This window comes from Huiozyma naganishii, chromosome 10 (assembly GCF_000348985.1).
Source record: "Huiozyma naganishii CBS 8797 chromosome 10, complete genome".
Classification (NCBI taxonomy): domain Eukaryota; kingdom Fungi; phylum Ascomycota; class Saccharomycetes; order Saccharomycetales; family Saccharomycetaceae; genus Huiozyma; species Huiozyma naganishii.
Window position 1 is genome coordinate 566,564 of NC_035931.1, and position 20,171 is coordinate 586,734.

The 20,171-nt window shown below is 40.9% G+C and overlaps 5 protein-coding genes across 5 annotated transcripts; 4 read left to right on the forward strand and 1 right to left on the reverse strand.

The window, feature by feature from the left end:
• Positions 1-426: 426 nt before the first annotated feature.
• CBP2 (Cbp2p) lies at positions 427-2,319 on the forward strand (the record flags this gene model as incomplete). Its single annotated transcript, XM_022610310.1, has 1 exon — positions 427-2,319. The coding sequence occupies one exon, from the start codon at positions 427-429 to the stop codon at positions 2,317-2,319; it is 1,893 nt and encodes a 630-aa protein (XP_022466619.1).
• A 74-nt stretch (positions 2,320-2,393) lies between these two features.
• Positions 2,394-4,139, reverse strand: EFM1 (protein-lysine N-methyltransferase; the record flags this gene model as incomplete). Its single annotated transcript, XM_022610311.1, has 1 exon — positions 2,394-4,139. One exon carries the CDS (start codon positions 4,137-4,139, stop codon positions 2,394-2,396), a length of 1,746 nt encoding a protein of 581 aa, XP_022466620.1.
• A 1,152-nt stretch (positions 4,140-5,291) lies between these two features.
• On the forward strand, positions 5,292-7,202 carry ARN1 (siderophore transporter; the record flags this gene model as incomplete). The annotated part of the gene is made up of 1 exon (XM_022610312.1): positions 5,292-7,202. The coding sequence occupies one exon, from the start codon at positions 5,292-5,294 to the stop codon at positions 7,200-7,202; it is 1,911 nt and encodes a 636-aa protein (XP_022466621.1).
• Positions 7,203-9,927: 2,725 nt separating this feature from the next.
• KNAG0J02990 (alpha-mannosyltransferase) lies at positions 9,928-11,862 on the forward strand (the record flags this gene model as incomplete). Its single annotated transcript, XM_022610313.1, has 1 exon — positions 9,928-11,862. The coding sequence occupies one exon, from the start codon at positions 9,928-9,930 to the stop codon at positions 11,860-11,862; it is 1,935 nt and encodes a 644-aa protein (XP_022466622.1).
• Positions 11,863-13,511: 1,649 nt separating this feature from the next.
• On the forward strand, positions 13,512-14,321 carry KNAG0J03000 (uncharacterized protein; the record flags this gene model as incomplete). The annotated part of the gene is made up of 1 exon (XM_022610314.1): positions 13,512-14,321. One exon carries the CDS (start codon positions 13,512-13,514, stop codon positions 14,319-14,321), a length of 810 nt encoding a protein of 269 aa, XP_022466623.1.
• Between the last annotated feature and the right edge of the window lie 5,850 nt (positions 14,322-20,171).

The following is a 20,171-nucleotide window of genomic DNA, read 5'->3' on the forward strand; positions in this document are numbered from 1 at the left end:
ATATCGTACTGCTTATAAATTAGAGCGACGCTTTGTGATTTTGGGGAGCAGTCAAAGTCGTTACCAACAGTATCCACTCTTGTTATATTACTACCCAAAAGAAAGAAGGAAGGAAAGAAGAAAAGCATTCTTTTCCGTTTCCAACAACGTACATATTTAGTTATGTGCGCGTCGTACGAAATGCAAATTGTATATATTATGTTAAAGTAGCGGTGCCGTTACTGTTTGTCAATCTATCATTCTGATTTATTTTATTCTCGCTGCTGTTCTTCACGTTACTAAAGTGAAAAGAAAAATAAAGAAAATATCACTACTTGACAGTAGTGGGACATCGGTTCCTTAACCTCGTAATATTCAAGAGGAGACGCGCGCCAAGATCAAGTGTGGTATACAGCTGCTGATTTATCCCCGGCCGCTACTCGAGTGATGGCGCCAGCATCCTACAGAGAATGGGTCTCCCTTTTGTTTAGCGCTTTACGGAAGGAACCGAGGTCGCCCAAGTATAAGTATAGAACTACAATCTGGGAAGCGAAGGAACTGCTCAGGGAGAGAAATAGAGCCTCTTTACAAATTGACACTAGCAAGGAGGTGAAGATATATTCAAACAGAACTTTTCTGAAACTTTCGCCTGATAGGGCGTTAAACGTCCTTTTAAGAGACTTCCAGCTACAACCTGAGCAGAGTTTCAGGCTTATACGAACTGACGTAGCTCCAAGGAAAAAACTGAAAAGCCCTGATGAGAATTGGAACAAAGTGTTTCCCTTGTTTGAAAACAGAATTGTCGAAGAGCTAGACCTATCCATTCCAAAATGTGCCTTTGAAAGAGAGTCGTTCAACTACTGTTATGCGCTGGGGTTATGGTCGCGTGATAAGAAGACCCGTTTGAGCCAGATCGCTTGGCCACACCCTATCTTTTCGTTTAGTTGTGTTGGCTTGGGAGTAAGACCAGAAGTTTACAGTGCGTTGAAGGAGGAAGGTCATGTTTTCATTAATCCTGCAAACAGCGTAGAGTTGCCGTACTTTAGTGTAGACAGCAAGCTTGTCCCCAAGCATTGTGACGCTGTTGCACTCTGCCCTCGCTACGTACCTGAGCACGTTACACTATTTGAAGAAGGCGCGATTAATATTAATAAGGATCCAGTGCCTTGCACCGGTGAAGAACTTTCAGCGGTGACTCAGGCAATCACATGTACCTACCTTCCTTTGCTTTCTAAAGAACCATTCCGCACCTGCGGGGACGATTTGGCTATCTGGAGTCCCACTACCGATGGCGCTCTGGACAAACGCGTATTTACCTTAGATCGCCTATATGGACATGCCACCCTGCACAAAAGGTTTTGGAGCAGAGCGACTTACACAGATAGATCGTGCCCAGGCGACATTATCAGAAGCACCATTCTCTCAAATAATTCGAATATGCTTCAACTAATGGAGGAGTTCATGAAACATTACACCACATTCAATTTGTATTCCTTCTGTTGGAGAACACTAAATGACCAGAGTAGCGCTGTCTACAAATTAAAGGATCCAGTGAGTTTTACGGGCGAGGTTAAACCTTGGGACGCTTTTATTTGGAACGAGTACCAGACTTTGGAAAAATTACCGGTACCTCATTCTGTTGACGAGTTGGTGTCTTTGAAAGCTCAATTTGACGAATTCTTAAAACACCTGTCACGATATTATGCAATGGTAACCTGCGAAATGAAGCAACAAATGGCAGAGTTTTTCGTCACAACCGACGCGGATTCAGAAGGCGGTAGATTTCAAGATACTCCAAGAGTTGTCCCGACCACTTTGATCTTACGCGATATCCTACTAAATGGGAAATGGTTCAAACACTTTTATCCGGGACTACATCTTTTAATGTCAACCAAAATTCCTTCTTGTGACAAATTAGATGACTGTTTTGTTCCATTGGACGACACTTCAATCGCTCTGGGTTGTAAATTAGACAAACTAGTAAAAGAGATTTTGCTAGTTGAGAGCTACGTTTATGGAGACAAAATCCCCCCAAAGAAATTACTAATTGTGAATCCGAGCGCAGAGGACGAGAATTGGAAAATTGTGATACTTATTAAAGATTCAATCCCCAATCATCTTTTGAAAACCCTAAAATTCAACACCAAGATTTCAATTCAAATTGTGAAAGACATTCGACAGGCTACTGGCGTTGAAAATGGAAGCTGCTCTTGGAAAAAAATGATTGATGAAAACGTCTTCATATATGCATACAAACTGGAAACTGAACCAAGTGCCACACAAGAGGATACTAATCGCATGATAAAAAATGTTATTGATGAAATGCATAAAGGCAATTAACGTCGCACTCTTCTTTGATTTGCCCATGTCATTATATATAAATCAGACACATGTACATAGTTCTTAATATAATATTATCTAATCAAGAATTCTTTTTTTTTCATGAAGTGTGGTTCGCCATTCAGTCTTCTTGTCCACACCAACCGGTCGAATACAGTATCTGCCACAATGAATTGTCTGATCCCCCAATTACCTCTCCCGAAAATTTCAGGAATCCTCTCTGTTAGTCTAGGGAACAGCTTCTTATAGAAGTCCATATATTCCATAACATCCTCTTTTTCAATTACTATTGTAGAGCTGACTTCATTGAAGGTTTCGCTAATATAATCTGGCACCTGGAAGCTAAGCTTCTTTGTTAGATCACCTTTATTTGCGATTCTGACAATCCATAATAACTGAGCCTGCTTCAAACAATTCTTGGAGACCAAATCATTATATGTTGTGACACCGAATGCAAATAACAAACTATTTGCAAATGTCGTGTCGTGCTTGAAAAATGTTTTGAAAGATGAAATTTCGTTCGAGTTCAGACACTCCAAAGTTTTCTTCTGAAATCTTGTCACTTCTTCGATAGCTTTCTGGAAAATGGCTTTCTGCCCCGCAAAATACTTTTTAACGGTAGATGTTACCAATTGGTTGTTGTACCTCCCCAACTTTGAAAAGTCTGATTTCGCGGCACTTTTGAAGAAGTCTAACTTTGAAGAAAGTATTTTATAAAGTTCGTCAGAACCCTCGAGCATTGATCTGTACGTCAGAAAAGATTCCGATTTCAGCTTGCACAAAAATCCAAATAACTGTAGTAGAGGTAGAGGTAAAGAATTTGATAAGGATATATCAAATTGAATGCAATTTTTTTTAATCGTGCTCTCTCTCAAATCTAGCTTTACTCCACACTTGCGAAAGTTAGCAATGGTTTCGGAATCTAACTGCAGCGTCAATCTTGCAATGTCATGTACATTGTTCTCCTCTACAAAGCCATAAGCCAACAACAGTTCCTCGTTCGAACGGTCTCCGTAGTTGTTGAACAGCTCCTCTTTTGCGTTTATCTCTTTCGCTTCCGAAATGAAATTAACTTTACCATCACTAAAGGTCCACTTAACTTTGGTACCGTTTCTATGGTTCAATAGATCCACTACGGGGAGCAAGAATGCAGTTTGGAGATTTTCAACATTTTCTTCTAGCATGAGTTCTGGAAAAGCTCTCGATCTGAATATAGCGCTGGACCACACGTATGCTATGAAACTAGTCCATGCAGTCTCACCAGAATGGAGTCGATCAATGTTCGAACTGATATAATCTACGAGCTTATCGAAAGAGTCCAAATCACAAGTTTTTGCCTCTTGCTCAATTCCAAACTCAGTCAACAAATTTTTCCATTCGTTCCAAATCTCGACCAAGTTCGCATGTACAGCGAGTATTAAGTCGGCGCCTTTCAAAAGATCTAATTGAGATCTATGCCAGAAGTACGGTTGATTTAAATGCAGCGGTAGAATGTCCAAATATGGTTTAAGGGAACTGATGGCATGGTCACCAAACTTCAATTTACTTAAATACAACTGAGTTAGAGCGTTAGGATTTCCTGTAGGAAGCTTCCTGTTGTCGCCCCAATCAAAAGCTTTCTTGGCATCCTCTTTAGTAATTAATAAACATTTTGGTACAGAAATCAAAGGGTGTTTACTACTTTTTATCTTTTCAGAGGCAACTGCCCTGATGCCTGTTTGGGCGGTGACTTCGAAGATGATGGACCTATCAATAACAGCCCCATTTTCCTGGCTCCAATCAATAAAATTTTTCAATGAAGTACTATCAGAGTGCGACATGCTCAGGTCTTCCCAGAGCTGGCTTGCCTATAGTCGAGGATGTAGCGTGGAAACAGTAAGCTAAGAAATGTTCAGGCTCTCGTTGCACGATGTTGTTGAAAAAATAAATTTCATTTTTTTTGTCTCTACGTCGTTACATCTCTTGGGTTATGTATGACCTTTGTAATATGTCTCAATGTTTTAGTGCAGGATTGGTGTACGTCCGAGAAAAGTCAAGAGAGAGATGAATCTGGGAAAGGCTACATCAGTTAGACCTCATCCACTGACTAAACTTTGCCACAGTGTGCCGTTGGACCATCTATAGTAGTAGACCAGGTAAAAAACCTCTTTCCTAGAGAAACAAGTATTCAGTACCTCATCGCTAACTGGCATTGCGGGGTTATAAGATGTGCATGGAAAGAAAAGGAAGACATAATAAGTCCTTACTCTCGCGGGTTCACGTGATGTTTGTAGTGGGGCACGTAGAGTTTTGCACCTTGAAACTTGCTTGCACAGCCTCTCTTAGTCTTTAACATTATCGTAATATATTATGGCACAGCTCAATGTGGCAATACCAAACAGCTACTGGTAGCAAGGTGTGGAGGTTGACAAGATTAAAACAAATGCACTCCCAATACCGGCCCGAAGGGGAATGTAGGACACCCACAATGTCATAGCCTAGACTGCAAAATTTCCAAATTGATCTTCTGCTTCTTCTTGCATCGAGAAAAAATTATTTATCGATGCGCTGCATGAGGCGAAAACTGCACCTCTTTTTATCTAGGGACTTGCGAACGCAGTATGCTCTTCGTTCCCGTCTCTCCGGGGCGAGACGGGAAAATGTCCATGCACATTTACACCTTGTTTTCTCCCCTTCATCAAGTGATGAGAGAGCCGTAAGGAGGGAAGGCGGTGAAATTTTTCACTATTGTTTTTTCTTTTCTCCAGAGGAATCGCACCTTGATTTGAACAGTTTTGGGCGATGACCTGTCTTGCTTTGCATTGTCCAGTTAATTGGCCCACTTCTACCGTATGAGGATATGAAGCGAACTAACATTTATATATAGACGGGCATTTGTTTCAATTGAAACGAAGTTCTATCATAACTTGACTACGCATTGCAATTCTGAAGAAAGACAATCATACCCGCTCTCTGAAGAAATTGTAACAAGCATGTCCAACACAATCGAAAAGGCCTTTGGACCTGATCAAGAGAAAAATGTTACTATTGTGAGAAGCAATAACTCAGCTACTGAGACGTCTGACGGTACGAATTCGTTTGTAAATAAGGAGCAGTACGAGGCTCATCAGGATTCCACCACCGATGAACACGAAACCGGAAAGAAAAAGACTTTGACTATCAGAAAGACGGAACTTCTCTCCAAATCTTATGACAAATGGTATCTCCAAGCTATCCTTTTGTTTTCTGCTTTCGTCTGTGGCTACGGTTACGGGCTGGATGGTAATATCCGTTACATCTATACAGGTTATGCCACTTCCTCTTACAGTGAGCATTCGCTCCTATCCACCATCAATGTTATTAACGCGGTCGTGAGTGCTGCATCGCAGATTGTCTATGCAAGATTATCGGATATTTACGGGAGAATGTCTCTGTTAGTGGTCGCCATCGTGCTTTATGCAGTGGGGACCATCATTCAATGCCAAGCGTACGACGTTCAAAGGTACGCCGCTGGGTCAATCTTCTACAATGCAGGCTACGTCGGTGTTATTTTGATTCTCCTGTTGATTCTGTCGGATTTCTCCTCTCTAAGGTGGAGACTGTTCTACCAGTTTGTCCCAACTTGGCCATTCATCATCAATACATGGATTTCAGGTAACATCACTCAGAAAGCTAATCCTTTGAAACACTGGTCTTGGGATATCGGTATGTGGGCGTTCATTTTCCCGCTTAGTTGTGTACCAATTTTGTGCTGTATGATCCATATGCATTGGAGAGTCAGAAATGATCCGGAATGGAAAGAGCTGCAAGGTGAGAAAACGTATTTCCAAATTCATGGGTGGAAAGTTACTTTGAAGACTCTATTTTGGAAACTGGATGTTGTTGGTGTCTTATTGATGGTGGCGTGTTTGGGTTGCATTCTAGTCCCATTGACCCTTGCAGGTGGTGTGAGCTCCAAATGGAACCACTCTAATATCATTGGTCCTTTTGTTCTTGGTTTTGTTTTAATTCCAATTTTCAGCTACTGGGAAGCTAGGTGGGCTACGAATCCTCTAGTCCCATACAAACTGGTTAAGGACCGTGGTGTGTGGGCAGCTCTGGGTATCTCTTTTTTGATAGATTTCATCTTCTACATGGCAGTTGACTATTTGTATACGGTTCTGATCGTTGCCGTTCATGAATCGGTCAAGTCTGCCACTAGAATCTCGTCTTTGTCGTCCTTTGTTTCAACTGTTGCATCTCCTATTGTCGCTTTGGCTTTAACAAGAGTGACTAGAATGAAACCGGTTATTATCGTTGGTTGCTCTTTGTGGTTGTTAGCCATGGGGTTGCTGTACCATTTCAGAGGTGGCAGAGAATCGCATTCCGGGATCATCGGTGCGCTTTGTGTTTGGGGTTTAGGTACTACTCTGTTCACATATCCCGTCACGGTTTCGGTTCAAGCCGCCACCAATCATGATAATATGGCTACGGTCACAGCCTTGAATTACACGCTTTACAGAATTGGATCCGCTGTTGGCGCTGCTGTTTCCGGTGCTATCTGGACCCAAACGTTGTACAAACAACTACTGAAAAGAATTGGAAATTCCGAGCTTGCTACGAAGGCATATGCATCTCCTTATACCTTCATCACAACTTACACATGGGGAACTCCTGAAAGAGAAGCGATGGTACAAGCGTACAGATACGTTCAAAGATTGGAAACGATTGTCGCTGTTGTGTTCTGTGCTCCACTAATTATGTTTTCGTTGTGCCTGAGAGATGCAAAGTTGACTGACGAAGTGGCACATGAGGATATTTCTGAGGGAGAGTACATTGAGAAAGCTAGTGGTGATCCAATTGGTGAATTCTTTGCTAAACTGTTCAAGAAAACGAAGAATAAAACCCTCAAAAGTAGTAAATAATGGCTGATTCTTATACTGTATACTAGTTTATTATACCACTGTATAATATCAAATTCTGGAGTGAGACACACGTTTTTGTGAGGGTAAATTGTGGAACTTCCCATGGGGATAAACTCATGACCCAACTAAATAAGAAGACCTAGTCAAGCAAGTACAACTGACATAATAATAGCAGATGGTCCTTCCACATATCTTTTCTTTTGTTTGATATTCTAAAACATATATAACCATGTCATGCAGCAGTGTCGCAAGCCTTCAAGAATTTTTTCAATATCAACCGACAGACAACAAGTGAAGCAAGCAAGACTAACTGATTAGCCAATAATCATACCATGGTAGAACCAGTGGGTGGACTAGTGTAAGTACTTAGATATAAACTAGTCTGACCCCAGTCCACAACCGACAATCGAGTGTTACGATGACATTTGCCGTATGCGTAATTCTACAAGTTATACAATTTTTATCAATTATATTTTATTGTATTACTTCTTCTTAGTTCTTTGGTTGTTCAGTCCCAAACTCATAACATTCCACAGCACAGTATTTTATATGGCAACAGTTCACGGGTTGGATAGGCCCTGGTATTTTGAAAACTCTTGAAGATCGCTTTGAAAACAAGATGTAAGAGTTAACCATTTTGTTCAGCTATATTTGGGTGTGGATATTTGACGGTAGGGGACGCACACACACCAGCAGAACAAAAAAAATTTTTGCTCTACCTAATTAGCGGATAATTTTTCTCTGATACTCGAAAAACAGTAAACCATAGTCATAATTAAACATACAATATCCTCTGATCATATGCGATCAGCAAAGTTCAATATTCAAGCCCATTCACATTTTCTTTGATAGATCCCGGATACCAAATGAACAACAGAAACTAATGGATGGCTACCTTTACTACTATCGTAGAAAAACGGAGATGGAATACTAGTGTATCTGATTTCAGCTTGCTTTCAATTTCGTCACTCAAAGTATTCAAAAAGCAAAAAAGTCAATTACCCTAGAATATTCATAGAACCAAATATCAGGTAAGTCCCAATCGCTACCCAGAGTATGTTTTTGTGTATGGAATAATTCTTTCTACCAAGCTCCTGTCTTTAGTGGGTACGCTGTGTCTTGAAGTTGATGGAACACCAGTAGAATTGAACCTGCAAAACTTTCAAAGCAAGGGAAAAGATCCCCAGAATATACCTGTAACGTCTGAACCAGCACGTATCCGATTCAATTTGGCGATCATATCACATTCAGAGTGTTTCCTATGTTATAGCAGTATGTGGTATAAAAGGGGGGGGTCATTGTAGAGTGCCAAAAACAACAACGACTGGAACTGTACCAAAAGCAAGGTAGATGTGTCGTGACAATTGTCGTTGTGTTACAACGACAATAAATAGATATGTGCAACTGTTGAAATACCTTCTCAACATTATCTTTTTGAACGAGACCCTATTCTTTCATGTCAATATGTTGATATCATATAGTCATCTAGTAAGAGTCAGATAAGGTACCTTTTAATTCTTGAACCCACAGGAAAAATAAATTTACGAAATCGGCAACTGTATGAGTATTGTTCCAGAACTGGAGGCAAGAAAAATGTAATAAAACAATAAGGCACCGCTTCCTTTTTCTTCTTCTGTTCTTTTTCTCTCTCTCTCGCTTAATCTTCCTTGGAGGGCGCACTGCTTCCTTTTCTCAAAAGCGACAACCGTTAAATGCCGCTCCAAAATCCTATCATTTTCTATCCTTTGCTAAATAAAAAAAAAGAGTTTCAATTAAGTTTGATAAATGGGACACTCTAAAAGCTTAACCTTCCGGTGCTCAAACAGCGACCAACGCTACCTATTGATTGTTAGGGAAGAAGCAGTTAGTACTGTGCTACAGTTCGTCCGCCATAACTTCCCCCCCACTGCCCACCTTCCGACGACGCATTGTTAAGTTGCGAACCTGGGTGTGACCCAATTTGGTAAGCAGTCGGGCCAGCCCGGGTCCAAGAAGGAAACACAGCGTGGGCGGGGGCGGAATGGAGTGGGGTGGATGTCCACAGAGACGCCGTGGACCCCTTTTTTTCCTGTTTTCTTCTTGTCAACTTTGCTACTTTCCCTTTTCGGCTGTGCCGTCCCGCTTGACCGGAAACGGAACGGAAAGGAGCTTAGATAAAAGCACAGTAAGATTCAATTTCCATTGTGTTACCAATTGAAAGCGTCTTTTGTGGGGACCAGTGTACGGAGCCGGGAAAAGTTTTTTATGCCCAGATCGGGTAAGTTCCTGTGCGACTTCTTGCCCTACTCCCAGGGACAGCAAAACAGCGTAGAACTTTTCGCGGCAACCCTCGAGCGTGTAGTTACGTCAACAGTTCCACGCGAGGCGAAGCACATGATTACTTCCTTTTATTGTCTGCGGTATCTTGCGTGACAATTCCCAGATTTTTCTGTTGTTAACAATAGGGTCGCGGGGGGCCGCAGACGCTACTGGAGACACTACTGCACGACTTTGGCCCGGTTGCACGCTTAGAAGAGGGAGTGGTTTCCTTCCACTGTGTTAATTTTTTTTTCCTTTCTTTTTCCTTACCTGCCTTGCCTCATTGAGATCTTGAATGTATATAACCAACAACCAGCCAAGTGTTTCACCGGGATTCTTGTTCACGTACCGTGCATCAAATTCTGAAAGCGTTTAGATCCGAGTGTCCGTCATTTCCAATTAGCTGTCGCCACTACATACTCCCCCAATGAATGGAAGGAAGCTGGGATCCCGTGCATTATTTGTTATAACGGCAGTGATCGTACTAGTTACAATTGTCTCCGTCTATCAGAAAGAACGGACCAATTTAGGTAAAGCGGGCCAGAGTACTTCTGCAAGATTCAGCCTATCACCGGAATCTGATTCAAACTCGTACACTACCAATCCGGATTCTTTTGCTAAAGTAAGTTACGAAATAGATCAAACCACAGGGCAACCGGACCAAGCCTCAAAAGATTTCCTTGAAAAGGCGTACTCCAGGGTCATATTCAACAGCTCACCGTTTTCACGCCTGCAGAAGCTTCGGCAGGACGCTCTCAAGGCTGCAGAAGACAAAGAGGCAAAATTTTTCAAAGGTTTCTCTCAAACACAAAAATCGCTAATCAATTGGAACGTCCCTGGGAAAGTGTCTCGTTTGCAAAAATGTAAAATCTTAGTGAGCACGTTGTATTATGCAGATACAGACTGGTCAAATCAACTTTATTTGGAACCCATTATATCCGAAGCAGAAAACTTTGAAGTCAACTCTCTTGTAACGGAGAGGCTTCGAATCTACGATTTTTGTTTTATCTCTGGAGGACTAGAGATCTCAGATGTGCTGGAAGATCATAAAATGTACAACGCAAAGGATTTACAACATCGAATGTTCCCCTTTATGAAGCAACCGGCCGCCGGAGAAATACTATTACCGACAATAACCGATCTAACAACGATGCAAAAGCTAACTTATGTTACTCCAGAGTTTGATGTAGAAAGACACAACGAAAACCCATTCAAAAGCTGGATGGAACTATCCGATGGAAAGGGAATAGTAACTACTTTCAGCGAACCATTTTCTGATTTCTTTTTCAGACAACTTAAAGTTTTACAATATCAAGAGAATAAGTTACCAATCCAAATCGTAGTTAAAAACGGAGAGTTCACTAAAGAGTTTCTCTCAAAACTATCTGAACGTGGGAGACAAACTGGCCAAAGACTGTTTTTGGTAGAATACTCAGAAATACTGGAAGAGAAGAACGTCAACTTGATACGGAAATACTTCAACAAATTAATTGCCAATATTTTCAATACCTTTGAAGAGTTCGTTTTACTTGACGCAGATGCCGTGCCTTATTCTCCGATAGAGTCATTTATGGAGTTACCTGAATACAAAAATACCGGGATATATATGTTCCGTGATAGAGTGGTAGACAATGAACTAGATGATACATGCTTAGTTACACTGGAACATTTAGAGCCTACGATAGAAGAGGTTGAATTACTGGGGAGCACTCTATTATTCACATCTGAAATGCAAAAAACCACGGGTTCCGTCGAAGAAAGTATTTATAGAAAGATGATGGAAGACCGTATGAAAGAAAATGTAGAGACCGGACTCGTTGTCGTAAATAAAAAAGAAAAATTTGCCGGACTGGTGATGACACTCATGCTAAGTTTCAACCATAAACTACAAGCTTGTTTTCATGGTGACAAAGAATTTTACTGGCTGGGTCCATTGTTTGCTGGTCAATCGTATTCCATTGAACCCAAAGGTGCTGCTTTAACAGGGTTTCCACAAAAGAAATATAAGGATGGGAAATACGTTAGTACAAAACTATGCGATTTTCACATTGCACATGTTCGTGGCAATGAACTCTTCTGGATTAATGGTGGGCTGAAAGAATTTAAACCCGACGCAGGACAAGATACCCATGGATATGAGAATAAAGCCTGGAAAATGAATGGAGTTTTAATCCCAAAACAGGAACAAGGGTCTTGGAACTTAGAAGAAACAGATTACGGGAACACGTTTTGTGCTGAGGCAGTTGAAGTGGGCTCCAATAAACCTCCACAAGGTGAAGTTATATGGTTTGACGAGAAGACATACAACAAAGTCAATGATATTGCTAAGTTATGGAACAATGACGAAAAAGACTCCATCTGAGACTGATTTGGCATCACTTCTATCTCTGTATACTATTCATATCAATACAGACATGCGGCTAGAGCTCATCTCATACTCTAAGCCATGCATATCTTAAAAGATTATAGCCAATTAATTGAAGAACAAAAATGATAAAATGTCATGAGGAGCTCATTGGAGAGTACCATTGACAACCCCATTATTGGCAACATATCATAACGTTTGGACGCTGGATTAAATTTTCCGAAAACCTTCTGACTTATCTCTTCAAAACTTTTCGACCTCTGAAAAACGCAGAGCCATGAAATAAGAAATTTCAAGGACATTTTTCCGGAAACCTGACCTCATAGATAAAGAATATCACATGATAATTTATACTGGTTACAGCCTACCAACTCTGGCATGAAATCAGGCCCAGTTAGCTCAGTTACCCATTGTTTCACATAAACTAGAATACAAAACCTTGTCAACAGGATGGTACGTCGATTAGGTTCAAGACGGAAATGAGACAGAATTTACGTTGAAGGTTTACAGCTTGGATTTTGAAACAAATGAATACTTGCTGTTGAATGGCACTAAGCACAAGTCTTGGTGATTTTTTTTTTATAGGGAACACAAAACTTCGAAGATATTTCTGTACAGTTGATAGTCCACTTTCCCAAAAAGGAACTTTCCTTCAATCCTAATGGTAATCAAATTTTTTTGTCTTTTCGACGTATGGAGTATTGGCTTAGCTCGAACTCTAAAAAACTCACCAAGTTTAATGGTTTTCAAACGATCCGATTTTGCAATAGTCTTTATCCTTTGATGGGAGCATATAAAAAGACGTAACTAAAAAACTAAGCTTCCTTATGTTATAACTAGAAGCACCGTGATCATAGAGTACAAATTCAATAAACACCTGAAGAAGTCAGCCCGAACTAAATCAGTGGGCACATTTTTTGTAATGGATAATCCCAGTAGAAACCACAAGCTCAAAAAACGTTTGGTTTATTGCTTATCACAGACAACCGTTAATCTCTAGGATATTGTACTACCCCTTTAATTATCTCCGATGATACCCATTGAATGTAAGATGAAAGCTTGGAAACTAATTTCTGAGACCGAGTCGACAAAAGTGTGGCTAATAAAATATATCCTTACTCGAGTCATTTAATTAAGCGGTTAGCTAACACATAGTTACACTGGACCTCCCTCCTCGACATGGAAAATTACGTGATGTAATAGGGTTTTGCCCAGCCTGGTGTTTATTTTGGATTAAACTTATGTAATGATTTGTAATAGTGCATTACAACCAAAAATTGTAATCATTTGCCGGCCACAGAATCAATCGCACAGGAGAGTGGTAGCCACGTAGTGACCTCATTTGCGGGGCACAGAATGTATTTCCTACGGGGTGAATTATTCTCTTTTTTGCCCTGATCGGGAAAAATTTTGCGGCACTAAAAAATCAAAAATGAAGTTAGTTAATCTTGACAGCAGTTCCCTACAGAAAAAAAAAGTGGATAGCCAAAATGTCCAATCCTCTGGAAATCCGGAGATCACATACCATGCCAAGGAATGAAGACTTGGTTAAGTAGGTTTTTCCTAGTCCAGGTTATATAAATTAAGTGATGTATTACACACTTGTATAAGAACGGTAACCAATTCTGGGGACACCCCTAAGCAACATGGTAACCAGCATGAATTTGAAGTTGAAAAATATACTTCCGTTGACTTTAGTGTTGCTGAACCTTTGCGTTACCCAGACAATAGTTAACGGGTTGCTTATTACCAGTAATACTTTTCTGAAAGGAGACCATGTGTTTAATGGCACTGTTACAGTCGAGAAAGGCGCGACTCTTAATTTAGAGGGGGGAACCTACCATTTTGACGGTGACCTTAATGTTCATGGTACGCTGAATGCCAACTATACTTATTTTTCATTGAACCAATTTTCTTCCGTTAATATCACAGGATTAGTCGAACTGTATGCCTCGGGCATCGACACAATTATAATTGTGAAAACGTTTTATAACTCTGGGTACTTGTACTTGGAAAGTACAACGGAGCTAGATCGTATTGTCCAATTTGAGGTTTCAGCTTCAAATGAGTTTGTTAATGATGGATCAATTTATTTAGGACGCAAAACTACGGAGTTTTTGTTAGGTCTAAGCATCGGGGCTCAAAATGGTATTCAAGCCCCATTTACAAACAATGGACTGGTGAATGTATGTGGATTCAACAAGGTAATCAATGGAACCGATCTATACGTAGAAAATGCTAGACAATTAGCTTTTTACACAAATGTTGAGGGATCTGGAACAATGAAAGTTAAAAATGCGGTTTTTGGCATTGGGCAAGTACAATTTTCAAGTAAGCAGAACATTGTATTGGATAGTTCTGCTTTACTTCCTATGAACGTTAATCTAAGTATTGCAGTACATGGGCTAAGCAGCTCGTTGATTATTATGGGTGCTGATATTCTCTTGAAGATTTGAACGTCACTGTACAGGATGGGATATTGTTTATGGAGTATACAGATCATACTATCTTCCCATGTGACGTTAAAAAAGCTGGAATAACGTACATTTATGGTTCTGGTACTGGTCGGACAACATCTCCTGGTGTTTATTTTGCCAACTATTCTTCAGAAATTCCTCCAATGAAGGCCATAACAAAGACACTAAGTGACGGACAATTCGTAGAGATTGTAACCTCGTACTATGAAAACACGGAAAGGGGGGTATGTGGATTAGGAACTACTGTGTTCTCAACTACTTTTCTATTAATGCAAAGTAGTAGTTCCTTGATGTCAACTTACAAACCCATTGATTTAGGATCAACTGTTTCTCAATCCACTCAGGGACCAATGCTCAATACTGGAACTTCATCATCTGTTCTTGCTCCAAAACCTCAGGTTCAATGAGCTGGTACTCTTCCATGCCATCCTTTCGCTCCTCTTCTCTTCCAAGAACTTTTAGTAAAGCATCCGAAGTGGTTTCTATCTCAGGATTCAAACTTTCAATTGTCACTAAATCTAATATTGCGTCTCTGTCTCCTTCTATTTCGAGTGACACTATGAAATATTCGACAAAGAGCCTATCGATCAGGGCCTCCAATAGTTTCTCAAAGTCAAAGATTATGACTGATAACAGTAAAAAATCTGCAATGTCAAGCTCCATTGATCCAGGGAAGTTTACATTCAATCCCATATACTTAAATCACACCACTGTTAAAACATCAGCGGATGGAAAAAGTATTAATTCAGGAAAGATAACAACTGAGAAAAAAATCGGAACTCCAGCTAAAAGTGTGGAGAAATCTAAGATAACCGGTATAGAATTAAAGTCGAGAAGTGAAAAAACACACACACTCAGAATAAAGGGCCAAACTACCACCAAATATCCTGGTTTTCAAACAGAGAAGTTTTAATCAGCGGCAAAAACCACCAACCAATACCTCAAAGCAACGTTCGCAACCACTGTCGTGATCACTTCTTCTTCAAGTAAAGAGAAACAGAATAAATGTTCTATCAAGCCAACAATACCAAAGAGTCAGATTGTAAACACATCTCCACAAACGAACAGTGGTACGGTTTCTATAGAACCAATTTTTCAGATCCATAATAGCGCACAGGAGTACGGAAGTACTAGATCAAAAATCATGACTGAAAAAAGACAAACCAACCTACAAGTGACTGAGCTTAATTTTCAAAGTACAACAGACAGCGTGCCACTTACTGATACACCGATACTATTTCAACAGGCAACAACTGCCCCTGGCAAGTTTTCACCCATGGGTATTACCACGCCAGGAATTTCTAAGTATCGAGGTGATGGACTGATGTTCAAACCGAATGCCGGTCTCGTGGCCCTCATTTCTGTGTTATATCTTATTGTCTAGATTTATTTCCCGACCTGCTATCTTTACTATCGGCGATGGTAAGTTCACAGTGTTTTATTTTATATTTGTACGCAACCTATTTTATAAGAATTTTCCTAGATCATTATAATAGCTAAAGCAGGTTGTGATTGAGTAAAGTTTGTAAGGACTCTGATATTGTGTATTTACGCCGTATACGTAAGTATGTAGTTGTAGCAGTTGTGCTTCCTTGTCTAAGACTGATAGATATCGGGTTTATAATAGTTCACAGTACTGTATTAGATAGGGTAACGGGTCATGAGTCCATTTCCAAAGGGTGTTCCCAATTTATCCTCACAAAATATTTGGCGCTAAGCTTATTGAAAATCGGGAAGCACCCCGACATATCTCTTGGAAGATGGAAAAGTTGTTAGGAACAGTTTTACTGGCTATCGATATCTGGTCGTTCAAGTAACATATTTTACACACCTGCACGTAGCTCCATGGCAATAAACAAAGAGGAGACCAGTATGTAAAAACACATCTACTTGTTCCATTACCAATCAGCATTAACCCATTCAAAAACAATCACGACGGTTAATTCACACTACTTCTTGCATTCACAGCCATTATTATATGCGCCCGGCCGATACCTTACGGATCTTTCCGGTACCTTCTTACAAGTTAAACGGACATTTTTATGAGTCCGCCCGGGGACCCTTCTCACCACAAAAAACAATCATAGGAGATTGTTTTCCCCGGTATTATCTAATCCATGTTGGTGGCTGTTTCCTTTGCCCTCATTTGCAATGGTGCGACGCGCCAAGCACGGCTGATTCCACATTAATGTAATTTATGCTTTAAACGTTGGTTTACATAGTAATTGCTTTAAACGTTGGTTAGACGATTTTATTAGGTTACGCCAAGTTGCTTATTAAGGGATGGCCTTTTTTTGAAGGTTTTTCTTGCGGGGTTTTCTGGGGCTCGAAGACAAGATGAGCACGTGGCTGCTCTTTGCTAGACCGTGGGCTTGGACATCTCTCTTGGCGCTGGCTGGAACGTTTGTCTTCACTCTCCAACTGGCGCGATGCTGGCTTTCTGTACCGGTCACGTGCTGACAGTGGAGTTTGGGCGCCGCCATGCCGTTTGTTTCTGCGACAGTCGATAAGAACATTTATTTCAATTACCTAGTGACAGTATACTCTGAACTGTAGTTTCCAGCTACTGTGGGAGATCAAGAGTATAGCCGGATATTTCAGGCGTGTTCTGTTATTTTAGTGGGGCAAGAGTGTCTTGTAAGTAGCTATGTGCCTGCGCTTCTGCGCTGGAGGACTGTGTAAATTGGGCACCTTCTCCAGGTCACCGTGATATGCGCTGAGTTAAACTATACCACAACGATCCGGACATTCTCCCATAGAAATTCTAGTTGCCTGGCCATTACGTAGACCCGTAACACGGAGCTGATACAGCCACAGCGTTTCGCGCCATGCTGAGGCCAGGGACTGCACTGTAAAGTTTTAAGAAACTTCTCTTGCTTAATTTCCGATTCACTAAGAGACATGCTAGATATTGCGTTAGCAAACAACGTTCACTCTATTGACCAAGTATCTACAAATATTGCGTAGTCTTCTAGAAGGAGAGTATATATTACATAAGTACACTAATTGTACATTAACAAAGCGTCGGTTCTTTTTTATATTTTCCCGGTGAGAATTTTTCACTTGACAAACTCACGCGGGCACCTCCGCGGGCACCTCCGCTTACATTTTTTCAACATTCCCCACGTACTAACAAATAGCTCGTGAGAGTTTCAGCTTATATCTCAGTGCTGGAAATTATAGTGAAACTGTAATTTCATTTGGTAAACTGCAATTTTGGTAGTGTGGAAAAGATGAAAATTTTCATTGAATTGATGTAACACGTACACGTTGTATAGTTCTATTTAGAGAAACCGATACAGAATTCACGTAATAGAAGCCTATAGCAGGATGTGTGAAGCATATCCCGACGAATTCCAGTAGTGGCGATGTTCAGTTGGATTACCGTCTTATGCTTGTCGTTTCAAATGGAAAGAAGTAGTCTTGTTCAGTTGGATTTTGAGCAGCTTGTTTGTCACAGTAAATAGAAAGTAGAGCAGTCTTCTACAGTTCGACGCTTAATTATGAGTAGCAGTTGGAGTTTGCTGTCGTCAGAGTAAATGCAACCGTTTCATCTGGAAACAGTTGAGCTAAGGTCTCAAAATTAACGGTCTGTTGAAGGTAACGTGGGCTCTTGTAGGGCTGGCAGTCGGTTGAGTTGAAGAAGCAATCTTATCGTAGAGTTAACTTGACAAACGGTAACGGCTAAGCAATTGCAAGGAGGGCTGTGGGACAAGAGGGCTTCAGTGACGACGGGGATTCCAGTGGGCCCTTCTCGGACGTTCCTATGCTTCTATGTCCCGGGCGATAGGTCAGTCTATCATTGCTGGCACAGGTGTTGACAGAGACAACCAGACTGTACGTGCTATGGAAAAGGCTTGGTCGGGTGCGCTGGGATGGGCGATGCCGGTTTTCTTACTCCGTCTCTTCTTCTGCCATGCACCCGTGTTTATAATTGAGAGCACAGCTGTTTTCAAAAACATTTCATGGCGAGAAGACTTTTTCTCTGAGTTATGTTTTCCCTTTTGGGCGCTGATATTTTAAATAATCTTATATGTTATATTGAATTATATTGGTATTTTATGCAACATTAACATTCATCTTGTCTAAGCAGGGGCGCTATGTTCTGTTGCCTAAAGCTGTCATATTTGAGAGAATACTTGGTATTTCAATAACGAGTCTTTCGTTTGATCCGGAGTGCTCAGGTTATTCAATCATCGTATGTATTTGAAATATTACAGCAATTCCGTTGGCGTGGTTCTGTTATTGCAAGAATAACCGTTTTCGTTTGAAGTAGTGTGGTACATGACGGACGATTATTTAGTTCATTTTTATCAAGGAGAGAGGTCTAGTTGTTCTCTAAACGATATATGGAGCTGCGTCGGTTGAAGAAACGCAGATATTATTATGAGCAGCACGAGTAAAGAATACGACAAGATAACTGAGGTATTCCGTTCCCCTTTGATACTAAACGGTCAGACGTTACGACGAGTTGCCTGAAGAGACCCGTTTATTACTGATGCTGAATGGTTTATGCTACGAAGAGTACCGGTTCATTTCCTGTTGAGATTGAGTGGTTAGATATTACAAGGAGATACTTGAGCTGATCTGATTGAATGGTTAGAAAGAGGTTTCTTCCGGTAGACGTCTGTTGCTTCGAAGAAAAGTGCCAGGATAGAAACTGCAAGGGATAGTAATTTAACAAGATTCAGAACGGCGACAGGTATGATATGACGGAAAGAGGGATTTAATTACTTTGATGCTCTAATGGAGTAGCGCTATCATCAATGTTGATAGAATACTGTTTCAATCACCAGTGATCAGAGAGGATTCGCATTTGTAGCAATGAGTTGAACTGGTGCAAGCTACGCTTATATGACGATACTGTTGCAGGGATTGAATTACGTTTGATCATTTATTTGGAGTCAAAGAGCCGTGGGTATTTATATGTATCGATTTCTGTGCAGAATCATGAGGGGCAGTGCAGTGTTAGAATGTAGAGTATCGTTGCCGGTTGAGAAACGGTTGTTGCATAGTAAGCAGTAATCGTCAGTGGCCTGGTCTGTTATTTCACGATGCATTTTCTATTATAATATATCAGTCTAAGAATAAGAGGAGGAAATACGGCAGAGGGAAAGACGGTCTCGATACTGGTACTTTTCAAGAGAGCTGTCGTTTATAAAACTGGAAACGGAGGTTACTTATGCGATGCTTATGGGATATTCGTTCTGTTGGAAGGTCTTTGTTAGTCACTTTATTGGTCAATCAGGTGAACAAGTTGCACGGTGGTGGTCTGTTTCAAATACTTTAATAGAGCGGAAGGCTGTCTGTGAGTACTGGATTGGAGCAGTGTTTTTAACAGGAGGATATATCATTAAGGCGACGGTATTTGGCGGTTGCTTAATTGAAACCAGGGAGGAATTCGATGATTTTTATAAAAATCGATGCTTATGCACGGCCTTTTGAGAGAGAGCGGGCGATGGCGGAGGGGGGTCTGGTGGATTGAGTTAGAGTGTGGGATGGGGTAAACAGGGTCTGCCGACACCTATATCTATTTTTTGTACTTTGAATGGGTTTCCGCAGGGAATGTGTTTTGCATGATTATGGGATGTTTTTTGCATTCTGGGAAAATGTACTTTGCATTCTGGCAGATTTTTTTGCACCCCTATTTCGGAGGGAGACGGGGCTGGGTCACTCTGGACGGCACTGCGTCATTGGCCCTGGTCCAGCCTGTCCGTAAACGGTAACTGGCACGCGGAATGTAGATATAGTATTAGCTGTGCAAAAGCCCTGGAGAAGATACCTTGTGGCACCGAGGTGGTGAAGCAGTGCACGATTGACGCTCCACAA